A 26903-nucleotide genomic window follows, 5' to 3' on the forward strand; every position below is an offset into this window, starting at 1 on the left:
GAAAAATCTAAACGTAATTAATATTTGCATTAGAAAAGTAGAACAAATCAATAAACTACAAACAATAAATAATTGAAATTGCAAACATATTCGCAGCATTAGAGTCTTATCATACAAGCGGCTGTCTAACAACTAATTTAAATTAACTTAGGAAGTAAAGCATCTAACAGTACATCAAGGATTCGTAAATTTCTAACGGTTTCATATATGTATAATTTATTAATATATTTTCATATATATAGATTTTCTTCTCTTATTACAAACACAATATTTTAGATTACTAAACAAATTTTAATGCAGAATTTAAGCGATCCAAGCTTACGCAATAAAATTCTCAAATGTCCTACACTCTATACTTCCATTCTTTGCACAGTTCGCAAAGACTAATCCCTGTTCAACAGTAAAATGAGAATTCTAACGCGATCATTTCTAAAATCGGAATCCAAATTGTTAAAATTAGCCCTCGAAAGAACAGAAATGGAAACTAGAAATGAAAAAAAAAACGCGAATACTCACTTCCTCGCTTGAGTATATGAAACGAAAGGTACAAAGTAAAAAGGACTAAGTGAATTTCGTTGTAGGTGTAATTTACGTGGCAGCAATGAGTACACTTTCCAGGACAATTGGCAATTTTTCAATCCAAACAATTAACACATTCCTACCGGGATGCAAAACGCGGCTAAATGATATTTCACGTTAACTATTCCCTAAGAGCGAAATAATGGAGTATGAAAATAATGGAGAGACCACAACACTTTCGAACATAATTCAATACAATTTCCCTGGTTGTCTACTGACTAAACTGAAAGGACTGTCGTCTTCGATTAAAAACGTACAAATTTAGAGTGTGATCGACAATATGAACTTTGATAGTATAATTTCATTTGAATTGTTTCCTTAAAGACGGTTCCCTGTGCCAGTCAGGTCGCTCCTCCCTACTTCCGTTTTCTTCAAACAACTGAATCCTTGCGAATCCTGCAATCAATTCACAAAATAAGTTTTCCTAAATGTAAATTATTGAAACGGAGGGTGTCATACCACATATAATTTTCAGTCTGGGGAGCTCGCATTACACCAACGCCACCACCTAATCTTCTATAGTTCATGCAACCGCATAGGCGCCATTGATTCGTTTCAGGATCATAAACTTCGATTGTTTTCAAATATGCCGAACCATCGAATCCACCCACCGCATACAATTGTCCATTCACTACAGCTAGTCCAACCTGTTTCGAAGGGGACGTTCAATATATGGCTAACGCAAGAGACGTCGATTATTCACTTACCCCACTACGCCTGGATGTCATCGCTACTATTGGACTCCAAGTATTTGTATGCGGGTTATACCGCTCAGCTGACGAAAGCTCCATGCAGTCGTCGCGACCACCAACTGCATAAATATAATTGTTAAAAACAGCACAGCCTAAATGTTTTCGTCGGGTCGACATTGGATTGACAGCACACCATTTGTTTTGCCTGAAATTGGACGAGAAATTGATTAGATGCTCGGCTTACAAAATCACGTTTGCCAAATAATTACCTGGGATCATACCGTTCTACAGTATTTAGAGGGCATTGGCCATCCGATCCGCCTATAGCGTAAAGATATCCGCCCAATACAGCTACCGCCACTCCCAGGCGGCGTGTAGTCATTGGGGCGACCTGAAACAACACAACCAACTCCATCAGCAAACCAATACACCATTTCAATTCTACTCCACAAACCCACCTTTGACCATTTGTTCTCCTTTGGGTCATATCTCTCAACGTGATTCAAGCACTGAACACCATCCTGACCACCGACGGCATACAGAAAACCGTCTAATACTGCCACTCCAACGCTGGTACGGCATGAGGTAGTTGGTGCCACGTCGCACGACCATTGGTTTGTTTGTGGATCGTAGCGTTCTATACTGTTCAAATAGCTTTGGCCATCATGCCCACCCACGGCATATAAGAGATCATTCAGAACAGCGACCCCGACACCGCAGCGTCGCTTACTCATTGGCGCCACCATTTTCCAATCGTTCGTCTGCGGATCAAATCGTTCAACGGAAGCAATTGCATCACCGGAACACCATCCCCCGACTGCGAATAAAACCTCACCACGACGTGTTGGCTTGCGTGGTCGAGTTCGAGGTCCTTGCATCAATGGACGTTCTTGTGGAAGAAGTAGATAATTTTTCGCTTCGTCAACTAAATCGCGGCATGCTTCATCAGAACGAACCAGTAAATCGGAGCCGACAGTTCCAACCAAGAATTTCGGACTCAGTAATGGAAGTCGTACGTGCTGTAAGACCTGTGAATGCAAAACGGAATAACTTTTTGCTGATATAATTGGAACCTTGACAAACAAACCTGGGCCAAGTGCTGCCTTCTATCTGCTACATTATACTTCAACCAAGACATCACGGCGTTAAACACTTGCTCCTCGGATCGTACATTTAATTCGTCGCTGCATATAATATCTACCAATTGACCAACTGGGAGTAATAAGAACTCCTCGCTCTCCATCACCTCCTGGAAGTTATGTTGTGTAAACTTGTCGGCAATTCGTAGCAACTCTCGGCATGAGTGCGTGTCTGCAAATGCTCGAATTCCAAGACAATTGCTGGGGTCTAACTGTCGTTTGAGAAATTCGCAGCAAATATCCTGGATTTCTACGAGCTGCAGCAGACACGCGGCCGGCAAAAGCGTCTGCACATTGGACTCTTCCACCACAATGTGTGACGTATAGCAGAAATCTATTAGCAATTCCATCGCGTTCTCGTCTATATCGCGTATAGTAACTTCCGTTTGTCGTGACTCCTCCAGCTCACCCGTGAACATTGCTCGAAAGTATGGACTGCATGCCGATAGAATGACACGATGTGCAAATATTTTTCGTCCTCCAACGTTCAGCACAACATCGCATAGTTCACGATGCCGGCGTAAAACATTGAGCTCAGCTAACGTCACCTTCGGATGTTTCTCCGAAGTATGTGATAGACGTGCCGGCGATGGAGGACGATCCCCCAGCAATGCATCGTTCATTCTATTTGCCGCCAAACGCAGCGGGGCAGACGCCCAGCCCCACACCGCGTCTATCTGTAAAAGAAAATTATTTAAGTTAGATTTGAGGAAGATAGTAAGAGACCAGAAGCAGATACTTCATATTTTAATGTTGCCTGGAATATCTTCAGAGATGTTGTTTAATAGACACAGAATATGCTTGGATGATTCCTAATTTATAGTAAATACTTTTCACACATTAATCCCATGCTTTAGTAGCAAACAACCTAACGCATTGAAAAATTTACAATCGAAGTCCAAAGTACACTGATTTCCTATCAAGAGCAGCCTTCCTATGCAGGGATTCGAAATGTAGGGTTATACCATTATCTAGCTCTTAAAACAGTGAAGACCGGGCGGGGTAAAAATAGCTAAATGCGACCTTGCTGCGCCGTGTACCACGTATAGATAGCACATGAAATGGCGTTTTTCTATTCATTGTGGCACTTTAGAAGTTATCACGAGCCTAAAACCCCGAACTCCTTTATGGCCTTTATGTCTGTCAGTCCAGGTCTTGGCAATTGATTGGATGGTCGAATTGGCAGTGCACAGTTCCAGCTAAGAGGCAGGCAAAAAGAACATCTTTTTGGACTCAATTCCCGACGGTCACAGTTGAAGAAACTTGGACGTTTCACTTTACGGCTGAGACAAACCAACAACCACCCGAGTTACTGCAATTGTTCTTGGTCAGAACCAGGAAAATTTAAACCTGTGCACACGAATTCATGGAAACTGTGCTTTGAGATCGAAAGGGAGTATCTTATTGCTTCGCTTTACACAATAGAAGCTGACAGACAATGTGAGAAAAGTTTGTCTAAAAAAGAGCGGTCATTTGGGATTTCTTTGAACTTCTTTAGGGCAATACAATCACAGTTGCGGGAAGAGGTTAGAGCGTGGAGCAATACTTAAGAATTCTTGAAACGAAGGAGTTCAAGAGTGTTGGGTAAAGTTAAATTTGGAAAACGAATGCAATTTAAAACCAGACATTTTTCCACAGAAACGGCTCTCCACGAGGTAATTGGCATGGTTGGGTGGTCATTAGAATACAAGTAGTATACTCTAGCTGCCTTACTGGCTATGCTATCAAGGAAGCCTTAACCAGCATTGGATTGGAGTGCATCTTACGCAGTGGATAAGACAATCTAGTCTAATCTGGGATATAGCCACTGGACCAGAGCTGTAAACAGAGAGAACGCCTCAGGGTAGCGCCGGTTGATAGTGATGACGACTTGGTGATATTGGTGTCAGGAATGTTTCCCTCTAGGAAGGAGCGTCCGCAAGATCGGACTCGGCATAAATCTAAACAAAGCTGAACTGATGATATTTGCCACCAAGACAAAAGCAACCGAATTCCACCTCCCGCGACTGAATGAACAAAGATTGGTTCTTTCCTCCAATGTAAAGCATCTGGTTGTAATCCTGGATCCGGAGCTAAATTGGAGGAACATAAAACTGCAAGTTAAGAAGGTCTGTATAGTCTTTTACGCCTGCAAGAGGACCTTTGCAAAGGAATCGGGTCTCCCACCGAGGGTGGTTCTCTACATGTAGGCAACTGTGGTACGTCATATCCTAATGTACGGCTCTCTCTCATATGGTGGCAATCTTTGAGCAAAAAGTACAATAGAACGAAGCTTAATCGGAGTCAAAGAACTTCGTGTGCAAGTGCTACCGGGGCTCTCCGACCTTGCCCGGCAGATGCTCTGAAACGAGAAACTTTGTTGTGGAGATTCCAGCCAGGGCAAAATGGAAGTCGGCGGCGTGTTGCAAGGCTATAATTCAATATTCTTCACTGACGGACGAAAGATGATCTGTGCGGAAGTTTTCTCACACAGTATATACGAGTCGTAAGATTCGCCGGGGTATTCCAACCGGAAGTACGAATAATATTGGAAGCCTGTCGATGGCTAGCACATGATCTACATCCCAAATATCATTCTAACTGACAATCAAGCCGCCATTAAGACCTTGTACTTAATGGCGATATCCTACAGATTGGTGGGGTAGTGCAGAAACGCGCTGAACAGTCTGGGCGGCAGGGGGGAAACATAGAGAGGAATCGGCGGGGTGGCGGACTGGCCAAGCGCGGCTCTGCTTTTGACAGTCCTTCGGCGGGCATAGTCTGTATCCCGCCTGCAACTGTCAAGGATGGAATCTGCTCGCAGTACTTAACAGCCGCGAATCTCAGATGGCGAAGGATCACCACCAGTGCCAAGTCAAGAAGGATCTGGCCCGTCTGTAACAAAACCCGACTGCAAGAACTCTTGCGCTAGATGCCTACAAATGCATACAAGATAGCGATGGTCTAGGCCAGGTTACGGACACTGGGTAAACCATTCTTTGAGGACCTCAGAAAGAACACTAGTTGTAGGGTGGGAGAGCTGCTATCCTTTGGGAACGCTACGAGCTGACTGTGAAAATCTGAGCTGCCTGAACTCCCCATCTTTGATCTTATAACAGCAGTCATGATGTTATGTGTTTGTGGCATCAAAACGATGCACCCCAGCGTTATTTTGGGGCTCCTCAGAGCGACCACTAATACCTACTCACCTGGGAGGTGAGCAATGTAATTAGTGACTGGGTAATGTTAAATGAAGAGTATTTGGACAAAAGCATTGTATGATTAACATACAACAAAACCTGGTCACCCTTACCACCCTGTCGGCCGAAAGGCTATCTTCCCATAACATTCGACGTAACATGAGGGACAATAAAAGGAATGCCTACCAATTTAAAAGGGAACCTCTCGGTAATACAGCTCGATTTCTGAACATAAACCCAATCCGATACTGCCATATCAGATCGAGAAATCCCTACCCTGACCACTGAGACCTACTGTTGCTCATCTTTGATCGGGGTTGTCCTTTTCCCACAATTTAGTGAACAAATAATTCGAGCCTTTTAAGAAGATAATATTGCATCTCGGGGAAGATGATTTTACAACTTACAAAAACTGTGTCGCTCGAAAAATCTCACCATAGGGTCAAAGCTCTTACTGTAAAAGACAATGATCTTGCCAATCCTCATGTATTTCTCGGCGACTCGGATTCTTAGCAAGAAAAACTGCGAACTCTTGATCGCGTTCGAGAGAAGAATCCTCCAAAGAATTTTTGACCTCTACATGATGATGGACGATTCTGTAGCCAAAAATGACGAAATGAGCGATACCACGACCGTATGGCTTTCGGTAAAATCCGGCTCAACAGGCTTCGGTAGGCGGGTTACTTTATTCGTATTGGTGAGGATGACTCAGCCTGGAAAGTCTATCAGGCCAATAACTAGAAGAGAAGACGTGGCGGATCCTGCATCAAATGGAACTATGGCGTAGGCCAGGATATCAGGCAACTTTTAGAGATATCTAATTGGTGGACCTCGAAGCAAAACCGTGATACTGAAATACCTTAGTAAGGCAGAACTAGACCGGATACCAGCTGTTGAACATCTTCCCATTGCCAACTAATGGCAATGTGCTTTTGTACTCTGAAAAGCCGAGTAGTAGCAGACGCAAATCCCGGGTCGCGTTGTTTCTGACGGCTACCGCAAGGTACGTTTTTTTGACCTGGAAGCCGGTTTCTGACAGAATTCTGACTGCAAAATTCCAGTTCAGATTAAGAAGCATTGCAATTGTACATCAACGAAGACTTCCGAAATAGTGGCGAAGGATGCTTTCTACGAGCAATTACACGCAGTTCAGGAGAGGCTTCCTAAAGATGACATTGTGATCGTGATGGGTAATGTGAATTCCAAGGTGTTAGGGAAATGTTATGGGGAAGCACCGTGGAAGGTTTGTGGACTTTTGCAGCTGCCATTGCCTCGCCATTGGTGGGACATTGTTCGAGCACAAGGCCTGCAATAAGGTAAGTCAGATCGACAGCATACGAGCAATCAGATTAACCACTTTACGATCAACAGTAGATTTAGAAGAGGCGCTGACACCGGCCTCGAAAGGGATCAACACCGATGGACGCTCACATTCGCTTGCGCCTTGCATCGCAGCTGCGGACTTCCAAGTTCAAGATCGACCGCTTGTATGACCCAGCTGTCGCTCAACAGTGGAAGAGCTATCTTATATATCACACGGCAGATACACTAAGTGACTCGCCTCAGAATATCGATGAGCATTGGGTCGCCATCAAAAATGTTCTTTTCTCGGGAGCTACGCAGGTCGTCGGCCACGCCCCGAAGGAGCTTCATAACTTCTGGCTGACTACGGAATGGTGCAAGAAGATTGATGAATGGAAGGGGTTAAAGGCTGAGAGTGATGGTGGGTGTATCGCGCTCGAACTCCGAAATCGGACGAAATCCCAGGAAATTCAGCGCTGGGCTTGATGGTCTCCCCGCAGTGTTATTTATCAATGCACCTACAATTAATGCAAATGCAACTTCCAGTTGTACGGAAATCTTGGAAAACCGATGGAATTTGGCCAAATGGCTCTGAATTTGAAAAGAGAGGTAGGTAGAGTTAGACTGAGGATGAATACCAACAAAACCAAGGGTTGTCGTACTTTCTTTATCTGCATTAATAATCAAAGCATCGAAGACGTCGATCAATCAGTATATCTAACAACATCTTTCGACAAAATTTGTATAGTACGATTTGTCTTTAGCCTCAAAATACGACGATTACCTCTTGATCGGCGCTAAATGCCTTCCAGCGAGCATTCTCTTGAGGTCTGAAAACAGGGAAAGACCGCTGGGAGCCAGATCTGTAGAATACGGTCAATGCGGAAGCAATCGAAGTCCAATTTATTTAATTTTGCCATCGTTTTCATTAATTTGCGACACGGTGCATTGTCTTCATGAGAAAGCACCTTCTTTTTCTTCAAATGAGGACGTTTCTACGCGATTTCATCATTCAAACGCTCCAACAACGATATGTAATAGTCGCTGTTGATGGTTTTTCCCTTCTTAAGGTAGTCGATGAATATTATACCATGCGCATCCTGTTGGTCTTTGCATGCTTTGGAGTCGGTTTATTACGAGCAGACCACTCAGATGACGATTCTTTTGATTCTGGTATGAAATAATGGAGCCATGTTTCGTCCATTGTCACATATCGACGCATAAATTCAGGTTTTTTTTATGGAGGAAGAGCTTCAAACACTGTTCAGAATCATTAACTTGTTGATGTTCTTGGTCGATTGTGTGCTCGCACAGACAGAGTTTTCGCATACCCAAACATTCATGCACGAAATGTCCAACATGTCCCTTTGATATTTTTAGAGCCTCAACTATCTCGATCAACTTCACTTTGCGGTCATCCAAACTTATTTTGTGAACTTTTTTAAAGGTTTTCGTCGATAACAGTATTTTTTCCGCCAAAAAGCAATGCTTTATTAACATATGAAATTCCTTTTTAACTAACAAAGTCTGGAAAAGTAGTTGCCTCAACATCAAGATCAAGTGGAGACAGTTCTGTGTTAGTGTTCTTTCTATGGAAAGTGACCTCCACTGTTACTCAAAAGCTCCAAGCCTTCGTCAACGCCTGTCTGCATCGTATCATCGTAGTATGCTGGCGTCATAGTATTACAAAGGAAGAGTTTGATCAACACGTAGGTCTGGCATATGTGCGCGACATGATCGGAAGTAACAGCGGATAAGTCATACATTAAGAAGGGGAGGCAATTGCATTGCTGGCTATGCCATGCCGTGGAATCCACGTTGTGGAGATGGTCGAAGTGTCGGCCGCGTCAAGGACGAATGGAGCAGGACGGTAGAGAAGGAGTGCAGGCGGCCCGGAAAGTCCTGTGGGGAGCTGAAGTGCATTCCAGGTAATGTCGAACGATGGCGCAGAGGTGTGGTTAATACACTATAACTCATCACGGGATAAGTGACAACCATAAAAAATTCCAAGCTCCATCTCCTGCAGTATATTAAGAGGGAATACTAAGATGAATTTATCGCATTCCTTGGGATTCTCCATTGTTTACCGTGTCCACAGTACATAAGAGTTTCAAATGAGGAACCAAAGTGCTTCTGAACCGACTATTGAGAGACAAAATGACGTGCTCATTGCTTACTAAGAATTATCCTGGTACTGACCAGACTATTCATTAGAATCAGGACAAATATTGATTGTTCAACCTTTCTACAATAATTTCCAGTTATTATCATCAGAAAGTCTTCATATGAAATTATTTCAGACGAAATTTTGAGGCTCTGAGGAATTGACAAGAACGATCAATTGTCTTAGCTTTCCTTGAATGTGATTACCGACCAGTTTCCAATGGACAATTAGCAAGAAGATTTGTGAGATTTGTCCGAATAATTGACTGAGCAGGTTACGGCTCTGCCGAGACGAGTTTATTTCGTAATTCTTTTTTTTCGTATTATACTTCAGAGAGTGGTTTTTCCAGCACTTGAATTCGTAATTTGCGTAGCTGTACTTACCCGCTTCGATGCGGCACTCGTGAGCTGAACTGTCTGCACATAAATAAGAACCACGGTTGGCCCAAGCCTAGATTTGGACCCGCGTAGGTTCCTCACGTGGATATAGCGCTCTTCCCGGCATCCTTCGAATTTCCGGGCAAACGGTTTCTTATTCTGCAGGAACGCACTCAAAATCGAATTCATTTTACCTACCACAAAGTACACTTGACCATGGAAGTGAAATGGGGGACACTAAACTAAGCTTCGCGCCGGGAATCTTTGTTACTATGTTAACTGGGCAATAGAAGTGAATTACGAGGCGTTCTAGATCGCATCGCACTCCAAGGTCACCTGCGTAAACAGGTATTAGACGCAGAAAAACCCCTTTCTAAGTCTAGAAGACGCTCCTACGTCACCCATCATCACCGACATCCGAGGCCAATTGATCGACAAAAAATAAACATTGTCTGCACTAACAAAACCGGAATGGGAAGTTGGAGTGCACCCCCCTTGGGGCACACCGCCACCAGCATCCTAGCCTCTTCGACCGCGTTGAATATTATGAAACCAGCTCACGTAACGCTGCTCAAGTGACGCTGGAGCACTCTACAATGGCCTGATCCCAATTCTCGCCTCCATCACAGACCAAAATTGCATTTCTCATCCTACCCGAAACTTTGACAGCTCCAATGTAGGCAGTCTCGTGAAAAATCAGCACGGCCCCAACAAAACGTTGACGACGGAGCCGCCGACACCCAAATAATTCATGTGCATCGACTCGAAAAGCGCGAGCCCCGCCACACTACTCGTCCCGCGGAGGCACAGCTCATCCGCCACGACCAGCGCTCACGACAAATCACCCAGAAAATTTTCAGGTCAACAAATGTTCACGCCACCAAACTATTTCATTACCTTTGTGGTTCTTTTTCCAACGGAGGAGCCAAAACAACAAAACCAATTGCAGCGAATTTTTACGAGTGTAATTTCCTATCGTTCAGAACGACATCATCCAAAAGCATCATATGAACACCACACACACGCGACGATGATTGTATTCCCGAATCCCGACTAGTTTTGCACCAGCGATGACACTTGAGATTTTCCTTGTAGGGATTTTTCGACTTTTGCTGACTTTATCGTAAAATTCGCAACTTGACGGAGATTTGTTGACTTTGATTTTCTCCTCAGTTGTCAATGCAACACCAACGCACCACTACCAACACAACGTCCTTTCATCTTTTCCGTCCACCAGAATTTCACCAATGCGACTGTATTTCTGTCCGCTAGGTTGGCTGAATTGATTGGTGTTGAGGTTAACTGAGATTTACCACAATCTTTCTCCAGTGACTTAATAAGCAAATATGAACACGATTTCGACCTTGAATATAAAACGACAACGGGTGTTGCAAACGGAAGTGTGTCTTCCGAAGAAGGTCAAATAAATAATCCACTGATAACCCAAAGAAGCGCTAAAGATGTGAAATCTTTTGCATCAGCCAGTGAGACCCGTTTCAAGAACGCAACCCATTTAGAACAATCCGTCTGCTGTCAATTAGACACTGGCTACCAAAGCAGAGGGTGAACAAAACATCAGATTTGTTCACGGTGTGACGGTCGTTATCTGCAGTTTTTCTCGGCGAATATTCGGAAAAAAGTCTTAACGGATAAAATGCAAAGTGTATTTAATTCGGTGAAGGGCACAGCTCTGGGGGTGGCTGAGTACCTGACGCCAGTTCTGAAGGTAATTACTGCTCTTGGAATTTTTCCCAACATTATGTTCTGGGTCTTTCTCCCAGTCGCCTTCTCCTCATACTGCCCGACTGTATTTGCGTCTCTTTGTCATCCTTTCTACAGGAAAGTAAATTCCGCGAGACAGGAGTCCTTACGCCTGAAGAGTTTGTAGCCGCCGGGGATCATTTGGTTCATCATTGTCCGACGTGGCAATGGGCAACAGGGGATGAGGCGAAAATCAAATCTTATTTACCGAAAGGTGTGTGATTGATCCATATTTCCAGCCATCTATTAAGTGTCTAATATTTTCCAGACAAACAATTCCTTATCACACGAAATGTGCCATGTTATCGACGCTGTAAACAGATGGAGTACGTCGGAGAGGAGACTGTGGTTGAAGACGACACAGGCGATGGAGGCTGGGTCGAGACGCATCACTATGATAACGACGGGACCACTGAGCTGGAGGACAAGGTCTGCGAAATGACACTGGACAATGCTAAGGTAAGATTTCGAGTAAAGAACCTTTGGCGCGCTTACACTATTGACAATGGCATTCACAGCTCGACGAGTGTATTGATAACAACCCAAGTAAAAACAACGCCGATAATGATGACGACGAAGACGATGAGGCCATTGACATGGAAGAATTCGAGGAAAGCGGCTTGTTAGATCTAGTGGACCCAGTAAGTAGCTTTTCTCGCTAAGGTGAGCCACTAATAACCCATTTCGTTCGTGTAGGCCACAGCAACAACAACAAAGAATCCTGAGGCCGAAACAAATAGCCCAACTGATGGCGGTGACGGAGACGCGGGGGATTCAGTGATTCACACGAGGACCTACGATCTGCACATCACATATGACAAGTACTATCAGACGCCAAGGCTATGGGTTGTAGGATACGACGAGGTAAGTGGAAAGTGTCCCGAACTTGTGGCTATTGATATCATCAACGGCACAACAACCGGTATCCGGTCTAGGTTTGCCTTAATAATGAATTCTAGACACCCCGGTTTTGCGCCGAGGTCCACCAATTCGATATCCCTAAAAGCTGTCTGGCGTCCTGACCTACGCCATCGCTCCATCTCAGGCAGGGTCTGCCTCGTCTTCTTTTTTTACCATAGATATTGACCTTATAGACCTTCCGGGCTGGATCATCCTCATCCATACGGATTAAGCGACTCGCCCACCGCACCGTAAGAGCTTTGATCCTATGGTGAGACGTTTCGAGCGGGACAGTTTTTGTAAGCTGAAATAGGCTCTGTTTTCTGACAACAGCCGTGCGCGGATTTCATCATCGTAGCTGTTATCGGTTGTGATTTTCGACCCTAGATAGGAGAAATTATCAACGGTCTGAAAGTTGTAGTTTCCTATCTTTATTCTTCCCGTTTGACCAGTGCAGTTTGATGTTGTTGGTTGGTTTTCGGTGCTGACGTTGCCACCATATACTTTGCCTTGCCTTCATTGATGTGCAGCCCAAGATCTCGCGCCAATCGCCGCCTTCTCGATCTGGATGAAGTCAGTTTGTACGTGTCGGCTCGTCCTTCCCATCAGCATAGGCTAGTAGTTGGATGGACTTACCTCTTCCATTTACCTCAGTATCACGGACCACTTTCTCCAGGGCCAGGTTAAAGAGGGTCCATGATAGGACATCCCCTTGTCTTGTCTTGTTTTTGATGTCGAATGGTTTCGAGAATGATTCTGCTGCTTTCATCTGGCCTCACACATTGGTCAGGGTCAGCCTAGTCAGTCTTATCAATTTCGTTGGGATACCGAGTTCTCTCATGGCTGTGCACAGTTTTACCCTGGCTATGCTGTCAAAGGCGGCTTTAAAGTCGATAATAAGATGGTGCAACTGATGTCAATATTCCAACAATTTTCCATCGCTTGCCGCACAGAGAAAATCTGATCTGTTGCTGATTTGCCTGGAGTGAAGTGTCTTTGGTATGGGCCAATGATGTTCTGAGCGTGTGGGGCTATCTGGTCTAGCAAGATAGCGGAGAATATCTTATAGAGCAACGTGATACCTCTATAATTGCTGCCCAGTGTGATATCTCACTTTTTTATGAGACAGATAATGCCTCTTTGTCAGTCGTCAAGCATTGATTGGCTGTCCCACATCTTGAGCAAAAGTTGATGAACCACTTGATGTAATTGGCCGCCTCCATATTTAACCAATTCGGCTCTAATTTAATCGGCTCCTGGCGACTTATGATTTTTGAGCTGATGGATTGCACGGACAATTTCTTTTATGCTTGGTGATGGCAGTATTTGTCCCTCGTCTTCAGTTGGCGGGACCTCCAACTCGCCGATATTTTGGTTGTTGAGCAATTCATCAAAGTACTCAACCGATCGCTCCAATATGCCCATTCTGTCGGAAATCAGGTTTCCTTCTTTGTCTCGGCAGGATGAGCATTGAGGTGTATAAAGCTTCTTCCTGCTGACTTGTTGGTAAAACTTGCGCGCCTGGTGCGGTTTCTCCCTGTAGTTTTCGAGTTCACAGACCTATTGGTTCTCCCAGGTTTCTTTTTTCCGTCTGTGAAGTCGCTTCTCCGCTCGACGGAGTTCGTGGTACGTCTGTGCGCGTCCCCGCGTTCTTTGAGAATTCAACATTATTCGGTATGCAGCATTTTTCCGTTCCATTGCTAGCTTACATTTATCGACAAACCAGCCGTTCCGACTTTTCTTGCGGCTGGGGCTAAGTATCTTTGTTGTCTTATCAATCATAACGTTCTTCAGGTGGTTGTGAAGATCATTTGTTGATACTTCATCTCCAGGATCTTTGCTGACTGCGGTAATTGCGGCATTCATTTCGCCCTTATAGGTGTTGCGGAGGGCTGTGTTGTGAATGGCTTCAGTATTCACTCTCATCTGATTGTTAGAGGGGATTGTGTCGTAATTCGAGCTCGGAGCACTATCCCAACGAGATAGTGGTTCCCCTATATGTTCTGGCATTCATCAAGGTGGCGGTGTTCAATCAGCACGTGGTCAATTTGGTTGAAAGTGGTCCCGTCTGACAAAGAAACCTACTCCGAGCACATGGTTTACTGGATGGCCGCTATAATATATGGTGTAGCGGCTCTTTTCCAGGAAACCGATCCATGTCCGGCGCATCTCTTGCAACACTATTATATCAGCCTTATATTGGGACAGGGTATCGGCTATCTGCTCAGCAGCATTCAGTCTGTACAGAGAGCGCACGTTCGATGAGAAAATGCTCAAATCGCTGTTCCGTTGCCGGGTTCGTCGTTTTGAAATCCATCCTGTCCGAGGTTCTTTCCGTGGCTTCGTAACTTTGATTTTCCGTGTAAGGTTGTCAGCCATACTTAACCCCCAACCTGGAGGACCAGTTGGTACATTCATCCTTCTCCGTCTGCAGTTTTCATGAAGAAAGAACTCCCAGCAATCACCACATGGAGGTGGAGATAGGGTTTGGTAGTAGAGCTGTTGGTGTTGGTTCAGCAGGCGTTTCCCAGATTTTATGCTCCATCGTCGGTATCAATCCACGTTTCGCCCGATCTATACTACCCTTTCACCGCCGTAACTATTAATATACCGGAAGTATACAAAAAACTGTTCATATCCACTTCCATAACTTCGCCGTCGAAGCGAATTTACATTACATTAGCCAAAAGTTCTTAATGGGGTATTATATTTGCAACTCGACATTTTGTGTTTGTTTACTGCGCTTTCTACACAAACAGAAACATACTAAAATTCCTAAATGACTACAAAAACCCCACATTTCAGGTTGAGGTCCTCCATGTATGCGAGTAACGAGCGAAGTGCTTGCGTTACGTTATCTCTGAGTAAACAAAGTTTGTTTTGGCTTTTGTTTGATATCTCGTGGTTTTCTAAGTAGTTAAAAGGTGACACCGCCTCCATCGCTATATTATTAAGCACGGATGTATCTACACCGTGCACTGAAGAAGGGAACAACTTGTTCCCGAAATATCGATGTTTGCTTAATAAAATAATCAATACTAGCGACGGTGTTAGGTTTTAATTTCTTAAATCTTCTCGCTAGAAACACCGCGAATCACACATTGATTATTTCTAAGTAGATTCAATTGAACAATTATTAGATGTGAATCCGTAGGACATGATTTTGTTGCGGCACATCAGAAGCGCGAACCTAGGAGTCAAAATGAATTCGCCTCCACCGCTGCATTCAATGGCCGTAGAAACAGCTGACGCCTGTAAGGAGATTGCGGGGTTTATTAATGTCCTGTTCTGCAAGTCAATCAGCCCATAGTGACACAGGAAGTCTGGGCCTATTATGAGGATGCTGATGAAGCGCCACGAAAACGTTCGGCGGAATCCGAGACTCACGCCCAGTTGCCTATGGCCATAGGTGCTGATGGGAGATGAGTTGCTGATGAGAGATGAGGGTGTTCGGACGGGGTACAGGGAGAATCGACACCTCAGCGCTCGTGTCGACCAGGAAGCAACGTCTGCTTAGGGGGTCGAAGATTGTAAGGCGGCACCGTCCGGGTTACCGTCCCCGACGCATCTAGCGAGCCTAGTTTTTTTACTGCGCTAAACGTGCATCCGGAGGTACATTTAGTCGCTTGAGCTTCGTATTTCCGATGGTACCAACAAAGCGTCGAGGCTGATGAGGGTCCCAGCGAACGACTACCCGAACGCCCTCTACGGAAACCAGACCTCGACCGTGATTGCGATCGAGATCTACCTCCCGAGCGCAAAGTACCTACCGTTGCAGTGAGCTTGGTGATCGCGTCGGGCAATGTCGTCACCATCGACTCCAGTTCGTCGATTTCGCAAGTTGTGTCTCGGGAAACTTCCGCGTCCACGGGGCGCGTGTAAACCTCGTACACTTTGTCGGCCTTGGCGGACAACACACAGGCCAAGATGGCGCGGGTGTTCTTCGGGAGTCACTGCAGCCAAAGAGACTTTAGCAGCTCCGAGACGACCTTATCCCCACCCAGCTGTTTCATTTCTGGTTGCAACTGGCTGAGGGAACGGTTGCCTAGCGTCAATGTATTCAGCAAATGATTCGGCTTTGAATCCTCCTCCTTTGCTTCAAGCGGACGTACGAGCACTCCTCTAGCACGTCCCTGATGAGTCCTATGGTCTCCTCGTCGAGACCGAGAAGTGCGTGGTTGAACCTTGTGGCGAAACCACGCAGTTGGATTGCGTCGCCAAAAGGTATCGCGTCTTCCGCGGATTTCTCCTCGCGCGACATATTCCTTGGTGATTCAGAGAGAGCGGGGAAAAGGGACGACACACCGGAGCGGACATTGGAGGTCAACACTCCAAGGGGTCTCGAGGCGTGTGACCAGGTCGTCATCAGGGTGGACGCCCTTCGGAAGCCACTGCAACCACCATACGAGGGCATCTTTAAAGTTCTGGAACGAGGCAAACACTCGATCAAACTCGACGTCCGAGGCGGACCCAAGTGGGTGCCCTTGTCGAGGCTGAAGGCCATCGACGAGCCGGCGGCGGTTTCGAAAGAGCGCCCGCGAAGCGTCAGATTCGCCCGTTGACCCCTATTGGCGGGATCACGCGGAGGGTTTGCTTCACTGAACCCGCGCTAGGGGCGGAGTGATGTAGTGGCACATTGGAGGCGCGAACCTAGGCGCCAACATGAATTCACCTCAATCGCTGCACTCAATGGACGCAGAAACAGATGGTGCCTAGGTTTGCGCCTCCGATATGCCGCCACAATTTTATAACTCTAAAGATAGCAAATTCAATGTGGGCGAATAGTGAGGAAGTAAATGAATACGGAAGACGTAGATTTTCAGGAACCTTTCAGTGAAAGTTAAAAACCAAATTCTTTTTGTTATGCATGTTAAATGGATGTATGGTTCAGTTTAGATCCGATTCGCATGTACACCCGTGAAGATCAGGTGCGCACCCCGAAAATACTATGTTGGATATACACTGCAATAGTAAGGCCAATGATTGCCTATGGGCTGCTAATCTGAACAGATAGAACTGAACTCAACACAACAGCGAGGAGTTGCACAAACCACTAAGCCCGGCTTGCATGGATATCAGTGGGGAGATAAGGATATGCAAAACAGCATCCCTGGAGGACTTTCTGGTATTAACATCTCTCCATCTTCACATACAGGTGCAGGCTTCTTCTTTAGCCTTTCTCCCGTTCAGAAACGGTGTAGACTCGTCTTGATCGGTTGTGCCATTTTATTTTGTCGTAGACCTGATCTGGATGTAGTCTCGAGACTCAAATTACTATCCAGTGTATTAAGCCACCGGCCAGACTTTTGATCGTTTCCCATATTTTACTTCGATATTCTGACAAATCTTGACAAGTGAGTTCTCATCAGCACGAATTACGTGACCATAGCATCGAAGTGACCATTCTCGCAATTTTTGAATAAACGGTGCAACCCAATATCGATCGTGAATATCCTTTAGGTCGTGATTATGACACAACAACATGTTCGTCTCCATTACAGCCGGACACCGTTCATTGCCAACAATCAGAACAATAGAGGGCGATAGGACGGAAGACACTGCGATACATAGCATGCTGGTCCCAAGCCCAGGTAAAGGAGGAGGGTTTGAGGCAACGTACTTTGTACTATCCTCAGTAAAACAAAAATAAAATGCTGAGATCAGGGAAAGAGATAAATAAAGTATAATTGGAATTATTCCACTATGCTAAATCCTCCCTGATTTCTCTTGGTGACTGGTCCCGCGACAGTCCGACCAAGAAAATGCATCCAATGTCGTTCGAAACAATATGATTCCGATCAGATTCCTCGCAAAACATAGGATTCCCTCTATTATGTTGAAAGCGACAGGGGGTGAACGTTTAGGTTGGGGTGAGCCGCCGTCCCTCGCGCGCGTTAGTTTTTTTTGTGATTGTGTCCCCTCCTTTGTTAGGCCGTTTGACAGTTTGGCTCCTTTGGGATTGAAATTTTCGGTGATATCAAATCGCCTCGAGACCTCACATCTCAATTAGTGTGGTTTACCCCGGATGGGTTAAGTTTTTCTTTGACTATTGAGCTAAGGCACGTGATAAAATCTATGTGTCCTGACAGCGAGGTAATATTTCAGAACCAAGAACCACAGAACTCATCTCGCCGAACTGCTAGCTTGATTCGTAGTCTCGCACTTCTGGTATGTGAAGCACTGTCTAGGCTAAGAATTAACATATAATGAAAAAAAGACAAATTTGAGTTGAGTGAGTTTTTTATTTCTCATATATCGGTATTTCGAGATTCTCTTCCTAACTGAGTTTATGTCTGAACTGCTTATGGTCCAGCTTGTCCTTAAATACATAAATCCAGACCTTAGTTCCTAGTTAATTTTTTACCTAATTAATACAAAAAGCCAACCGTTATCGTTTCCTAAATCACTGTTAATTCTTTTTTCCTCCTGTATCTTGTCGATGATGAAACTCTCCGATGTGTCAAATTTACGGGCGTCATTCCCAAATTAGCTACCAGGTGAAAAACATCCTAAGGAAATGCGACGTCGAAGCAGGCCACATCAACTGAAGCGTCAAGGACCCGAAAGAAGACAGCGAGAAAAGCGGAATCTATCAGATAAGCTGCATCGAATGTGAAAAATCATATATAGGGCAAACTAGAAGATTAATAACAACGGGGTTGAACCAACATATATGGGAAGAAAATCTGGCGAAAGCCAGGGTAATTAAGGAGTTCGAAAGGTGTGCATATTGCCGTATCTTCGGGAACTTTAATGATTTGATGGTATGCCTCGACTAAAAATCGAATAAATACGACAGTTTTCGATAAAGTGCGCAAAATCGTACATGTGTGAAATCGGGTATCGGTCTGCAATTGGCTGCAATCGCCACAAGGTCTCCATTCATCATAGGGTTTAGGGACCATATGAAGTGGCCAAGACTGTCTAAAGGCTGATCTTACATGATCAGCATTCCATAAGTCTGCCGTAATTCAATCCATCAAAAATGGACTAACGTGTTAGTATAAACAAGGCGACAAAGAAGAGTCTTTCTCGCATGGATTTAAACATCCGCACCATTCGGAAGTCATGTTTCGGACTGGTAGATTTTATTTAAAAATTTCAATATTATCAGTCCATCAATCATTGCCATAGAAATCGCCTAGCCGATCCCCTTACCATAATTTTGTCATTCTGACAGATGAAATACTAATCGTGTAAGGTTAGTCTAAGAAGTTCTCTGATTTTTTTCCGCGCAACTACAAGATTCTATGATAGCAATGGTTGTAATGTCTGTCACATTGACAGTTTCCGAAGATGGTTTAGATCCTCTCAGGATGATTTGCATCCACAGAGTCTCTTTGTTGTTATTGTGGTTACTTCCTCCTCACACTAAGGGCTGTGCATAAAGTCACACAAGCATTCATGACGACTAGGATTCGAATCCACAGCAACAAGATTGACAAGGTGGCGCTCTACTCGCTGAATCATCGCGCTGTTACCTTGTATGGCATAACAAAGCCATCAAACGGTAAATTACACTTTACCTTCTTTCGTCCCTGTGAATTCTGAACCACCTCAGCTCACACAGGCGATGTGTATAGCAGAATGGATTGGAACACTCTAGCTATTAGTAGCTTGTTGGTGAATAGGTCGGATTCAATCTTCACTACCAATTTCATCGCTTCGGAATGCTATTTAAAATTGGGGTCTTATTTTCGCCGATTCTACCACTTATTTCCGTAGTTCCCCTTCACTTCAATTGCACGAATATAAAAGACCCATTAAGCGTTGGAAATGAGATTCATAACATACTGTGAGCCTTATAACATTGTGAGGAATTGGAAGGCGAAAGGGAGACTTCACAGCTGTGTAGAGTTATTAAAAGAGATGAGTCCGTAAGCCGAATATCGAGGATTTACGTCTACATCTTCGTACCGTTGTTTGAAGCCTGTGTATGAATCCTTTCACTCGTCGCTATTGGGTTGTGAAGTTCTGATACAAGACTCCTTGTCCACTAATAAACGACCCACGACCTGGCTGTATTTGTGGATTTCCTTCACCTTCGCCCTTATCAACACCGGTTCAAAGTGTTCCATTACTTCCTAAATGGCATGGCCTGTGCAACCTCATAACGCTGTTCGGCATTCGGATATGATTCTCTTATTATGGCCATATCAATGTCTTTCTGGCGGATGGTTAGAGAAAATATGTCTTGTGTCGCCTCATAATGGTTGAGGCTGATTTGTATCAGCCTCATTTGCGATTTGCGTTGAGGGCACTGCTTGCAATGTGCCGATAGTTTAGTGCCTTATTTTCGCACAGCTTGCAATTTGGGTCGGTTTGGCAATCCTTCTTGATGTGGTTCTGCGCTCCACATTTTTTGCATTATTTGGTCCTGTCATTCGCATCGCTATATAGTTTCGCTATATGACCAAATTCAGGCACCTGCAGCACACCTTTGGTTCCACTTGCTCTCTAAGGCGAGGCATTACCCAGCTAATTTTTACTCCCTTTACTACTAAGATTTTGAGTGGTGACTCTTTCTACTGATAGGCAGATGATAAGAGCTCTCCGTCCCACCGAAAGACTGAATGATTCCTAAAGTCAGATAACCTCGTATTATTTCTCTAAGATCTTGCGGATCTCTCTCGTAAGGCTAAAATTTTTTTTTAATTTGGGACAGTTCTAAACCCGCTTTCACTCCTTTGAAATATTGGTGTATGACCCTCGTTTGGAGATGATCACTATCTTCGGCCATGTTCTCTTCATATCTCTATCTTCTCTCATTTTCGTAGGTGCTTTATTTCCACAGGTCCACCCTTTTTCTCAGACTTTGCGGCTGTGTACACTTCGCCAGCAAACTCAGCCGTTCTTTTTATCTATTCCACTTTTTGATGAGTTAAATGCTTTTATCTCCTTCGTTTTTTCCTCCCGTATTTTGAAAGGTTTCGTTTGTGTCGCCTGACTCACCTTTTCGCTCGATGGGTTAACGTCTCCTTCGTCCTGGAGCTTCCCGTATGGCAATCCGATGATAGTTTTTACTCAGGAAGGTAATTGTGGTAGAAAGATTTATGTGTTGGTCCTCGAAATAGTACTTTTATATGAACGTATTTAGGTTCATGCAAAAAGAAAAGATTTCCACCTGTTGTTGTTGTATTTTGTGTCATGCCCACGTATAGCGTGTAATGTGACTATCAACATTGTTGGCATACGGCGAAAAATAGTTCTAGGAGAGAGGATGTTGAAGAATGCGCCTATAAACATGTATCAGACGATACAGTGAAAGCACCAAGCCATTTATTCTTACGTAATACAGATCATAAGAGGGAAGCAAGGAAAATGAGCACACACACAAGGATTCTAAGTAAAAATTGTAATGTCGTGTATTTAATTACGACTGTAAAACAACGATTCGTCGGATTGGAAATGTATTGAATCATGCCGTGGCAAATTTCATTCCCAACAATGCCTCTCAGAAATCTTTTCTTGTGGAGATGTGCTTTTTATGGACCTGGATTTTGTGCAAATAACATGGTCAATCACGTTAATGTTTACCGATTGGGAAGGCATATAGAATTGGCATGAACATTATCCCTCAGCAATTCTGGAAGACAAACGGTTGCTGTATGCCTTAAGTGGCGTTTTGTAACAAATTAAAGCAAACCACAATGAAATACTCCATCCACAATACTCTGCTCTGAAATGACTATGTCCGACCGTGGATGTCGCGACATCTTCCTCCAATGTTGTAGCCTTTTCGAACGGACTTTTCTATCTTTTGCAATTAACGTCACATCTTTTTCGAGTTGCCAGCTTCCGTAGTGGGACGTTTCACTTTATGTGCAACTTAGTGAGTTACTTTATGCCTTTGGTGGCGTGGTGGATTGCATTACTTTGATGGACTAGTTCACGGAAATTTTGGTCTATTTCACGAAGGCATAACGTTACCAGTGTAACTTTTTGATCATTTCGTCATTTGCAAAACGTGTTATTGCCAAATATTAACTTCGTTTCGGTTTCTATTGAAAAGTACTTATTTAACTAAAAAGGTACTTAAACTGAGGAAAAGTACTGAGGTGTACTGATGAACTTCAAAAGGTACAAAATTGAGTTATTTTGGGACTAAAAAGTCAATGTTGATGACATGACCCGTTGTTCGTTTTTTGCGATTATAAAATTTAAATCTAACCGAATTTAAGTTACATAACAGTTTTTTCTTTTTTACATTGAGATACTCAAATCTGATACTTTCCTCAAAAGCACAATGACGCACCGTTTTTACATACCACAATGTATGACCAAAGCACACAGTGCTCTCATACGTAGACTCAATTCAGTACAGTCATTTACGATATGTGACTCGTTATAAATTGTTAACACTGGCGTCATAGACTATGTAAATTTTTTTTCATCCCGTCATGCTCCACGACGAAGTGAACAGAAAACTAATTCGCTGAAGGGCAACGAGTTAGCCATCTGTAATTTTACCATTTCTACTTGAACGCCTGCATCTATACAGGTACAGAAGGAGGTGTATGTGACTTTCTTTTATGTTTGCATTTTGCACCAAAGAGAGAATTTGAATTCCTTTGTACATTGAAGAACTTTTCAATGTTGTTCACTAGATATCACCGAAGAATCTAAAAGTGCCTCTTCTTTGGCCATTAAAGTAAATAATGCTAAAAAAATAATTCCTTGGAATCTGACTTTTTTTTTTCTTAACGAAATTTTTTGCTGTTCAATTTTCGCACCTAAAATATGGAGGTGCCCAGAGGTGGCGGTGAGGAAGACGGGGCGGCAATCCTGTCGGCCAAACCAAAACCAAGTGGCCGATGAGAACCTCCATAGTGGTGGCACCGGGAGACGCTATACTCACTTTGGCTTGCCGGCAGTGATGCAGTAGGCGAATGCTGGAAAGGTCTAATCAGGGCGATCAGATCCGAGTCTGCACGGGGACTCATCTGAAGCGGCAAATTGGTGACGAAATCCCACCACGAGTATACTGGTACCATGGGAACCGGGATAGCCCCTGGACTCTCATACTTCAGGTGAACTCCCTTTGTATGTGAGTATAGCTCGGTTATTTGCGGTTGGCCTCCTAGTGGGAGCTTCATGGGGGTTGTTGGTTATGCTCAAGCGAGAAGAGACTTTCGGGCCTCGGTGTGGTGTTGCGTTTCAACACGGGTGCCATACTCCTTAGTTCGGTAGAGATTTAGGTAGGTCTTGCATCCACCATTATGAATGCTAAGCCATGCACTTGGTATAGACTGGTACCGTTGTTGCTTGTCTCAGCGGTGCTCTGATTGTGGTCACAAAATCAATCTGTGTCTTAAGAAGACCGTGGGATTAAGTCGTCCAGACAGGTGCTCACGTTAAACCCTCAAAGACTCACCTAAAACATGGACATCACCTGAAATAATGTCTATGTGATAAAATATTCATCTCCTGCTCAAGGTTTACATCTCATTTACACTGATATTTTGCCTTTTTAATAAACCTAATAAAGCATTATTCCTCTTTTTACAGAACAGGAAACCACTAACAGTCGAACAAATGTATGAGGATGTCAGCCAGGATCATGCTAAGAAGACAGTAACGATGGAATCACACCCTCATTTGCCTGGACCGAATATGGCGTCGGTTCACCCTTGCAAGTAATATATTTTACTTTTTCTACCAACTGCACATGCCTAAATACCTCTTACCTGTTTCCAGACATGCTGACATCATGAAGAAAATCATCCAGACCGTGGAAGATGGTGGCGGAGAGCTGGGGGTTCACATGTATCTCATAATCTTCTTGAAATTTGTACAAACTGTTATTCCAACTATCGAATACGATTTCACACAAAACTTTACAATGTAATCAATTAAGCACTTACTGAGATTCAACATCATTACATCCATTTTTGCTAAACAGTCACGTTAAACACAAAAGAGAATACAAAACATTATTCAGATGTAATAATTCTATTCTAGACATGTGCTTAGCATTTATATCAATTAAATCGAAAGCAAAAGAAAATTTGGTAATGAAACGATGAGAGAAGGTTGACATCGATTTTAATTTAGGTAGGGAGATCGGAGTGAAGGAAAATGACAAGAAAATTATGATGAGATTTTAAGATTAGACTTTTACAAGTGAGTTTTTTTCACACAATGTTATTCGATGTGTATACAATTAGGATTGGTCGGAACGGAATTCAGCATGGCTTTCAAGCAAGCGGAAATGTGATTGTCAGCAAGCTTTTTGCAAAATAAATACTATTTAAAAATTAAAAGAAATTTACTTCCAATTTCTAGACCCTGGGAACCAATTTTCATCAATATAAGAAAAAGTGTCGGTGATAAAGACCGTGTTTCTATAAGATGCAGCCTCCGACATCGTTTTGGTCTTGAGATTACTCCAGAGTTTATTTAATAGTTTGAAAATGAAAAGGTACGTTAATTTTGAACTACTCGCAACGGGCAGTTTTTATGTGAATGTTGGATTATGAACTCCACCCGAAACACAAACAAGACCTGGATCCGAGGAAATCGAATTTCTCTTTCAAGGCTAGTATCAATATTTTAAACACCATGTCCAGCCAATTTGTTCGATCTAATTTATTGAACGTGGCCAGTCAGTCGGAAGCACGCAACTCTCACAACAAATTGCGTGCCGAAACAATGTGCCACCAATGGCAAGCCAATGAAAGGTCTTTGCACTGATTATCACCATCTCCAAAATGAAGCATGACTTAATAATTGAAAGTAGACCTTCATATAATCGAGATGTTTATGCAAAAAATTCATTGTCTGAAAACTCTTTTATGCATTTTAGGCAGAGCAGAATTCGAGGTGAAATTGTAGAAGTACCTAATTACAATAGTTATCGTTCCGATGCTTGTAGTTCTTCTAAATAAAAATAAAACTAGGTAGCTTGCTCCTACTACAATATATTTGAATAGTTAGTAAATACGTATTTCGAGAGCTACTTACTCTCTTCCTCAGTATTTAAGCTACTACTAAGGAGTAGCTTAAACACTGAGGAAGAGAGTAAGTAGCTATTAAGGAGTAGCTTAAGTACTGAGGAAGAAAGTAAGTAGCTTTCGAAATACGTATTTACTAATTATTCAAATATATTGTAGTAGGAGCAAGCTACCTAGTTTTATTTTTACCTAATTACAACTTTGGATGTCTAAGTGTCATTTCGCGGTATTTCTAGCGATTAAATTATTTGAAATAATTAAGACTGCTTTTTTTCTTTTTCCCTATTCGTTAGTGTTACTTATTAGTCTTGCAGATACCGATATTTCGGGAACCACTTGTTCCCTTCATCAGTGCTAACAAGTCTTGTTTAGGACTTAAATAAGGGAAAGAACAACTCTTAATTATTTCAAATAACTTTAGATGATTTTGATCTTTAAATGGTTTTGAGATTTCCGAAAATGCCGCTATTTTGATAATAGTTGTAAGCTTCGTGAGATTATTATATTCATTGTTTGCCTCTGTCAAAGTTAAGAAAAAAGATTGATCCACAATGTCCACAATGATTAGAGCTGACTAATCCTCTTTAAAGCAAGAAAGATAAATATGTATGTGGAAGCAATATATTTCGTCGCGATTGCTTTTATTCACCATGTCCTACCTCAAACCCTTGCATCCAAACAGCATGGTATGTTGACACCCACTTTACATCGGCAACCAGTCTAGAAATAGGAACAACATCCACCTCAGTCATGGCATGCAATGCTATGTTACGTACAACCACACCCGCATTTTGCAGGTGCCTTCAACGACTCCGATAACTAATAATGGCCCCAAAGAGTTTTGATGCAGGATAATCTCACACTAGTACCTACCGCCGCCAAACTCGATAAAATTTCACATTTCAATCTCAACTGTAGCAGCTCCCTTCAACAGAAGATCCCCGAATCATGCGGACATCGTACTTCGATTGCAATCATATAGAAGATGAAACTTAACGCCATATTCCGAAATAACCAAATTTTTAGCTCTAGGTAGCCGAGCCTAGGAGAACTAAATGCTTTGCGCATCTGAACAACTGGAGTCTCGCATTTGACATCAGTAAATTCTCAGCTTCCGTTAAAGTCCTTAACAACTCCACCCCATCATTAAGGGAATGTTGCTATGAAATTCGGTAACAAAACGGCAAACGACATCTAGAAATGCGCCTGTTACTTTACTAGCACACGGTTTCTCGAATACTCGTCTTCTGGCACTTCTATTCATCCCTGCTAAAATTGTATTAGCTATCAAAAAAGCTAACAAATCAAAAGCCCTAGGAGCTGATGGAATTTTCATTGTATTGCCCAAGAAACGAGAAACGACATGCCACCTCTCGACACCGTATTTGATTATTTTCGAAGTTTAGGAAGAAGGAAAGAACGTAACATTAGTCGACTTGCGAAGCTACTCCACCTGATACTTGCGATTTATATTCAACTCGTCAATTCTACCAGGCCTTTATTTGGTCACTCACATACAACTTCTGAACGATATCAGCCGTACATTCTCTCCGAATCAAATAATCAACCGGAACGCCAATTATCTGTCTAGCGGACAGATCAAGTTCCTTAAGGTCTAGCAGGATATCTCCCAAGGTGGTGCGTTATTACCGATCACGTTTAATTTATACCTATGTCAGCTCCCTTCAATATCTGAAAAGGATCCCGCAATTTAGGGCCCTGGGTAATCATTTTGGCAACATCTTATCATATGCTACTTGAATGGATGAAACCTTTGTGTAGAAGTGGTTATGTTGTCCCATACTGTAACCGATTTATTGTATGTTCTACCAAAATTCATTTATATTAAAAGTCCCG

At 43.3% G+C, this 26903-nt stretch overlaps 2 protein-coding genes across 4 annotated transcripts; one reads left to right on the forward strand and one right to left on the reverse strand.

Annotated features, from left to right (window-relative positions):
* Positions 1-199: 199 nt before the first annotated feature.
* LOC119647569 (kelch-like protein diablo) lies at positions 200-10666 on the reverse strand. 3 transcript variants are annotated; one of them, XM_038048566.1, is made up of 7 exons: positions 10330-10666; positions 2359-3087; positions 1730-2299; positions 1541-1662; positions 1287-1476; positions 1039-1226; positions 200-975 (listed from the first exon to the last, which is right to left on the reverse strand). In XM_038048566.1, the coding sequence occupies exons 2-7, from the start codon at positions 3031-3033 to the stop codon at positions 951-953; spliced, it is 1770 nt and encodes a 589-aa protein (XP_037904494.1). In that variant the 5' UTR covers positions 3034-3087; positions 10330-10666; the 3' UTR covers positions 200-950. The 3 variants fall into 3 exon arrangements, with proteins under 3 accessions (XP_037904494.1, XP_037904495.1, XP_037904493.1); XM_038048567.1 differs by lacking the exon at positions 10330-10666 and adding an exon at positions 10087-10284; XM_038048565.1 differs by lacking the exon at positions 10330-10666 and adding an exon at positions 9439-9831.
* Positions 10667-10955: 289 nt separating this feature from the next.
* LOC119647570 (ubiquitin-like-conjugating enzyme ATG3) lies at positions 10956-24360 on the forward strand. Its single transcript, XM_038048568.1, has 7 exons — positions 10956-11158; positions 11272-11407; positions 11462-11652; positions 11712-11834; positions 11890-12057; positions 23602-23729; positions 23791-24360. The coding sequence occupies exons 1-7, from the start codon at positions 11087-11089 to the stop codon at positions 23939-23941; spliced, it is 969 nt and encodes a 322-aa protein (XP_037904496.1). The 5' UTR covers positions 10956-11086; the 3' UTR covers positions 23942-24360.
* Positions 24361-26903: the final 2543 nt, after the last annotated feature.

This window comes from Hermetia illucens, chromosome 2, assembly GCF_905115235.1.
Source record: "Hermetia illucens chromosome 2, iHerIll2.2.curated.20191125, whole genome shotgun sequence".
Lineage (NCBI taxonomy): Eukaryota > Metazoa > Arthropoda > Insecta > Diptera > Stratiomyidae > Hermetia > Hermetia illucens.

What these genes read in the sequence shown, in the direction of transcription:
- LOC119647570 (XM_038048568.1), top strand. Translation starts at nt 11,087, where the DNA reads ATGCAAAGTGTATTTAATTCGGTGAAGGGCACAGCTCTGGGGGTGGCT. An exon ending in ACCTGACGCCAGTTCTGAAG is followed by an intron (nt 11,159 to 11,271) that starts GTAATTACTGCT and finishes TCCTTTCTACAG; the next exon opens with GAAAGTAAATTCCGCGAGAC. An exon ending in GCGTCGGTTCACCCTTGCAA is followed by an intron (nt 23,730 to 23,790) that starts GTAATATATTTT and finishes ACCTGTTTCCAG; the next exon opens with ACATGCTGACATCATGAAGA.
- LOC119647569 (XM_038048565.1), bottom strand. Translation starts at nt 9,621, where the DNA reads ATGAATTCGATTTTGAGTGCGTTCCTGCAGAATAAGAAACCGTTTGCC. An exon ending in GAAGGCAGCACTTGGCCCAG is followed by an intron (nt 2,300 to 2,358) that starts GTTTGTTTGTCA and finishes TTGCATTCACAG; the next exon opens with GTCTTACAGCACGTACGACT. An exon ending in CAGACTGAAAATTATATGTG is followed by an intron (nt 976 to 1,038) that starts GTATGACACCCT and finishes AATTGATTGCAG; the next exon opens with GATTCGCAAGGATTCAGTTG.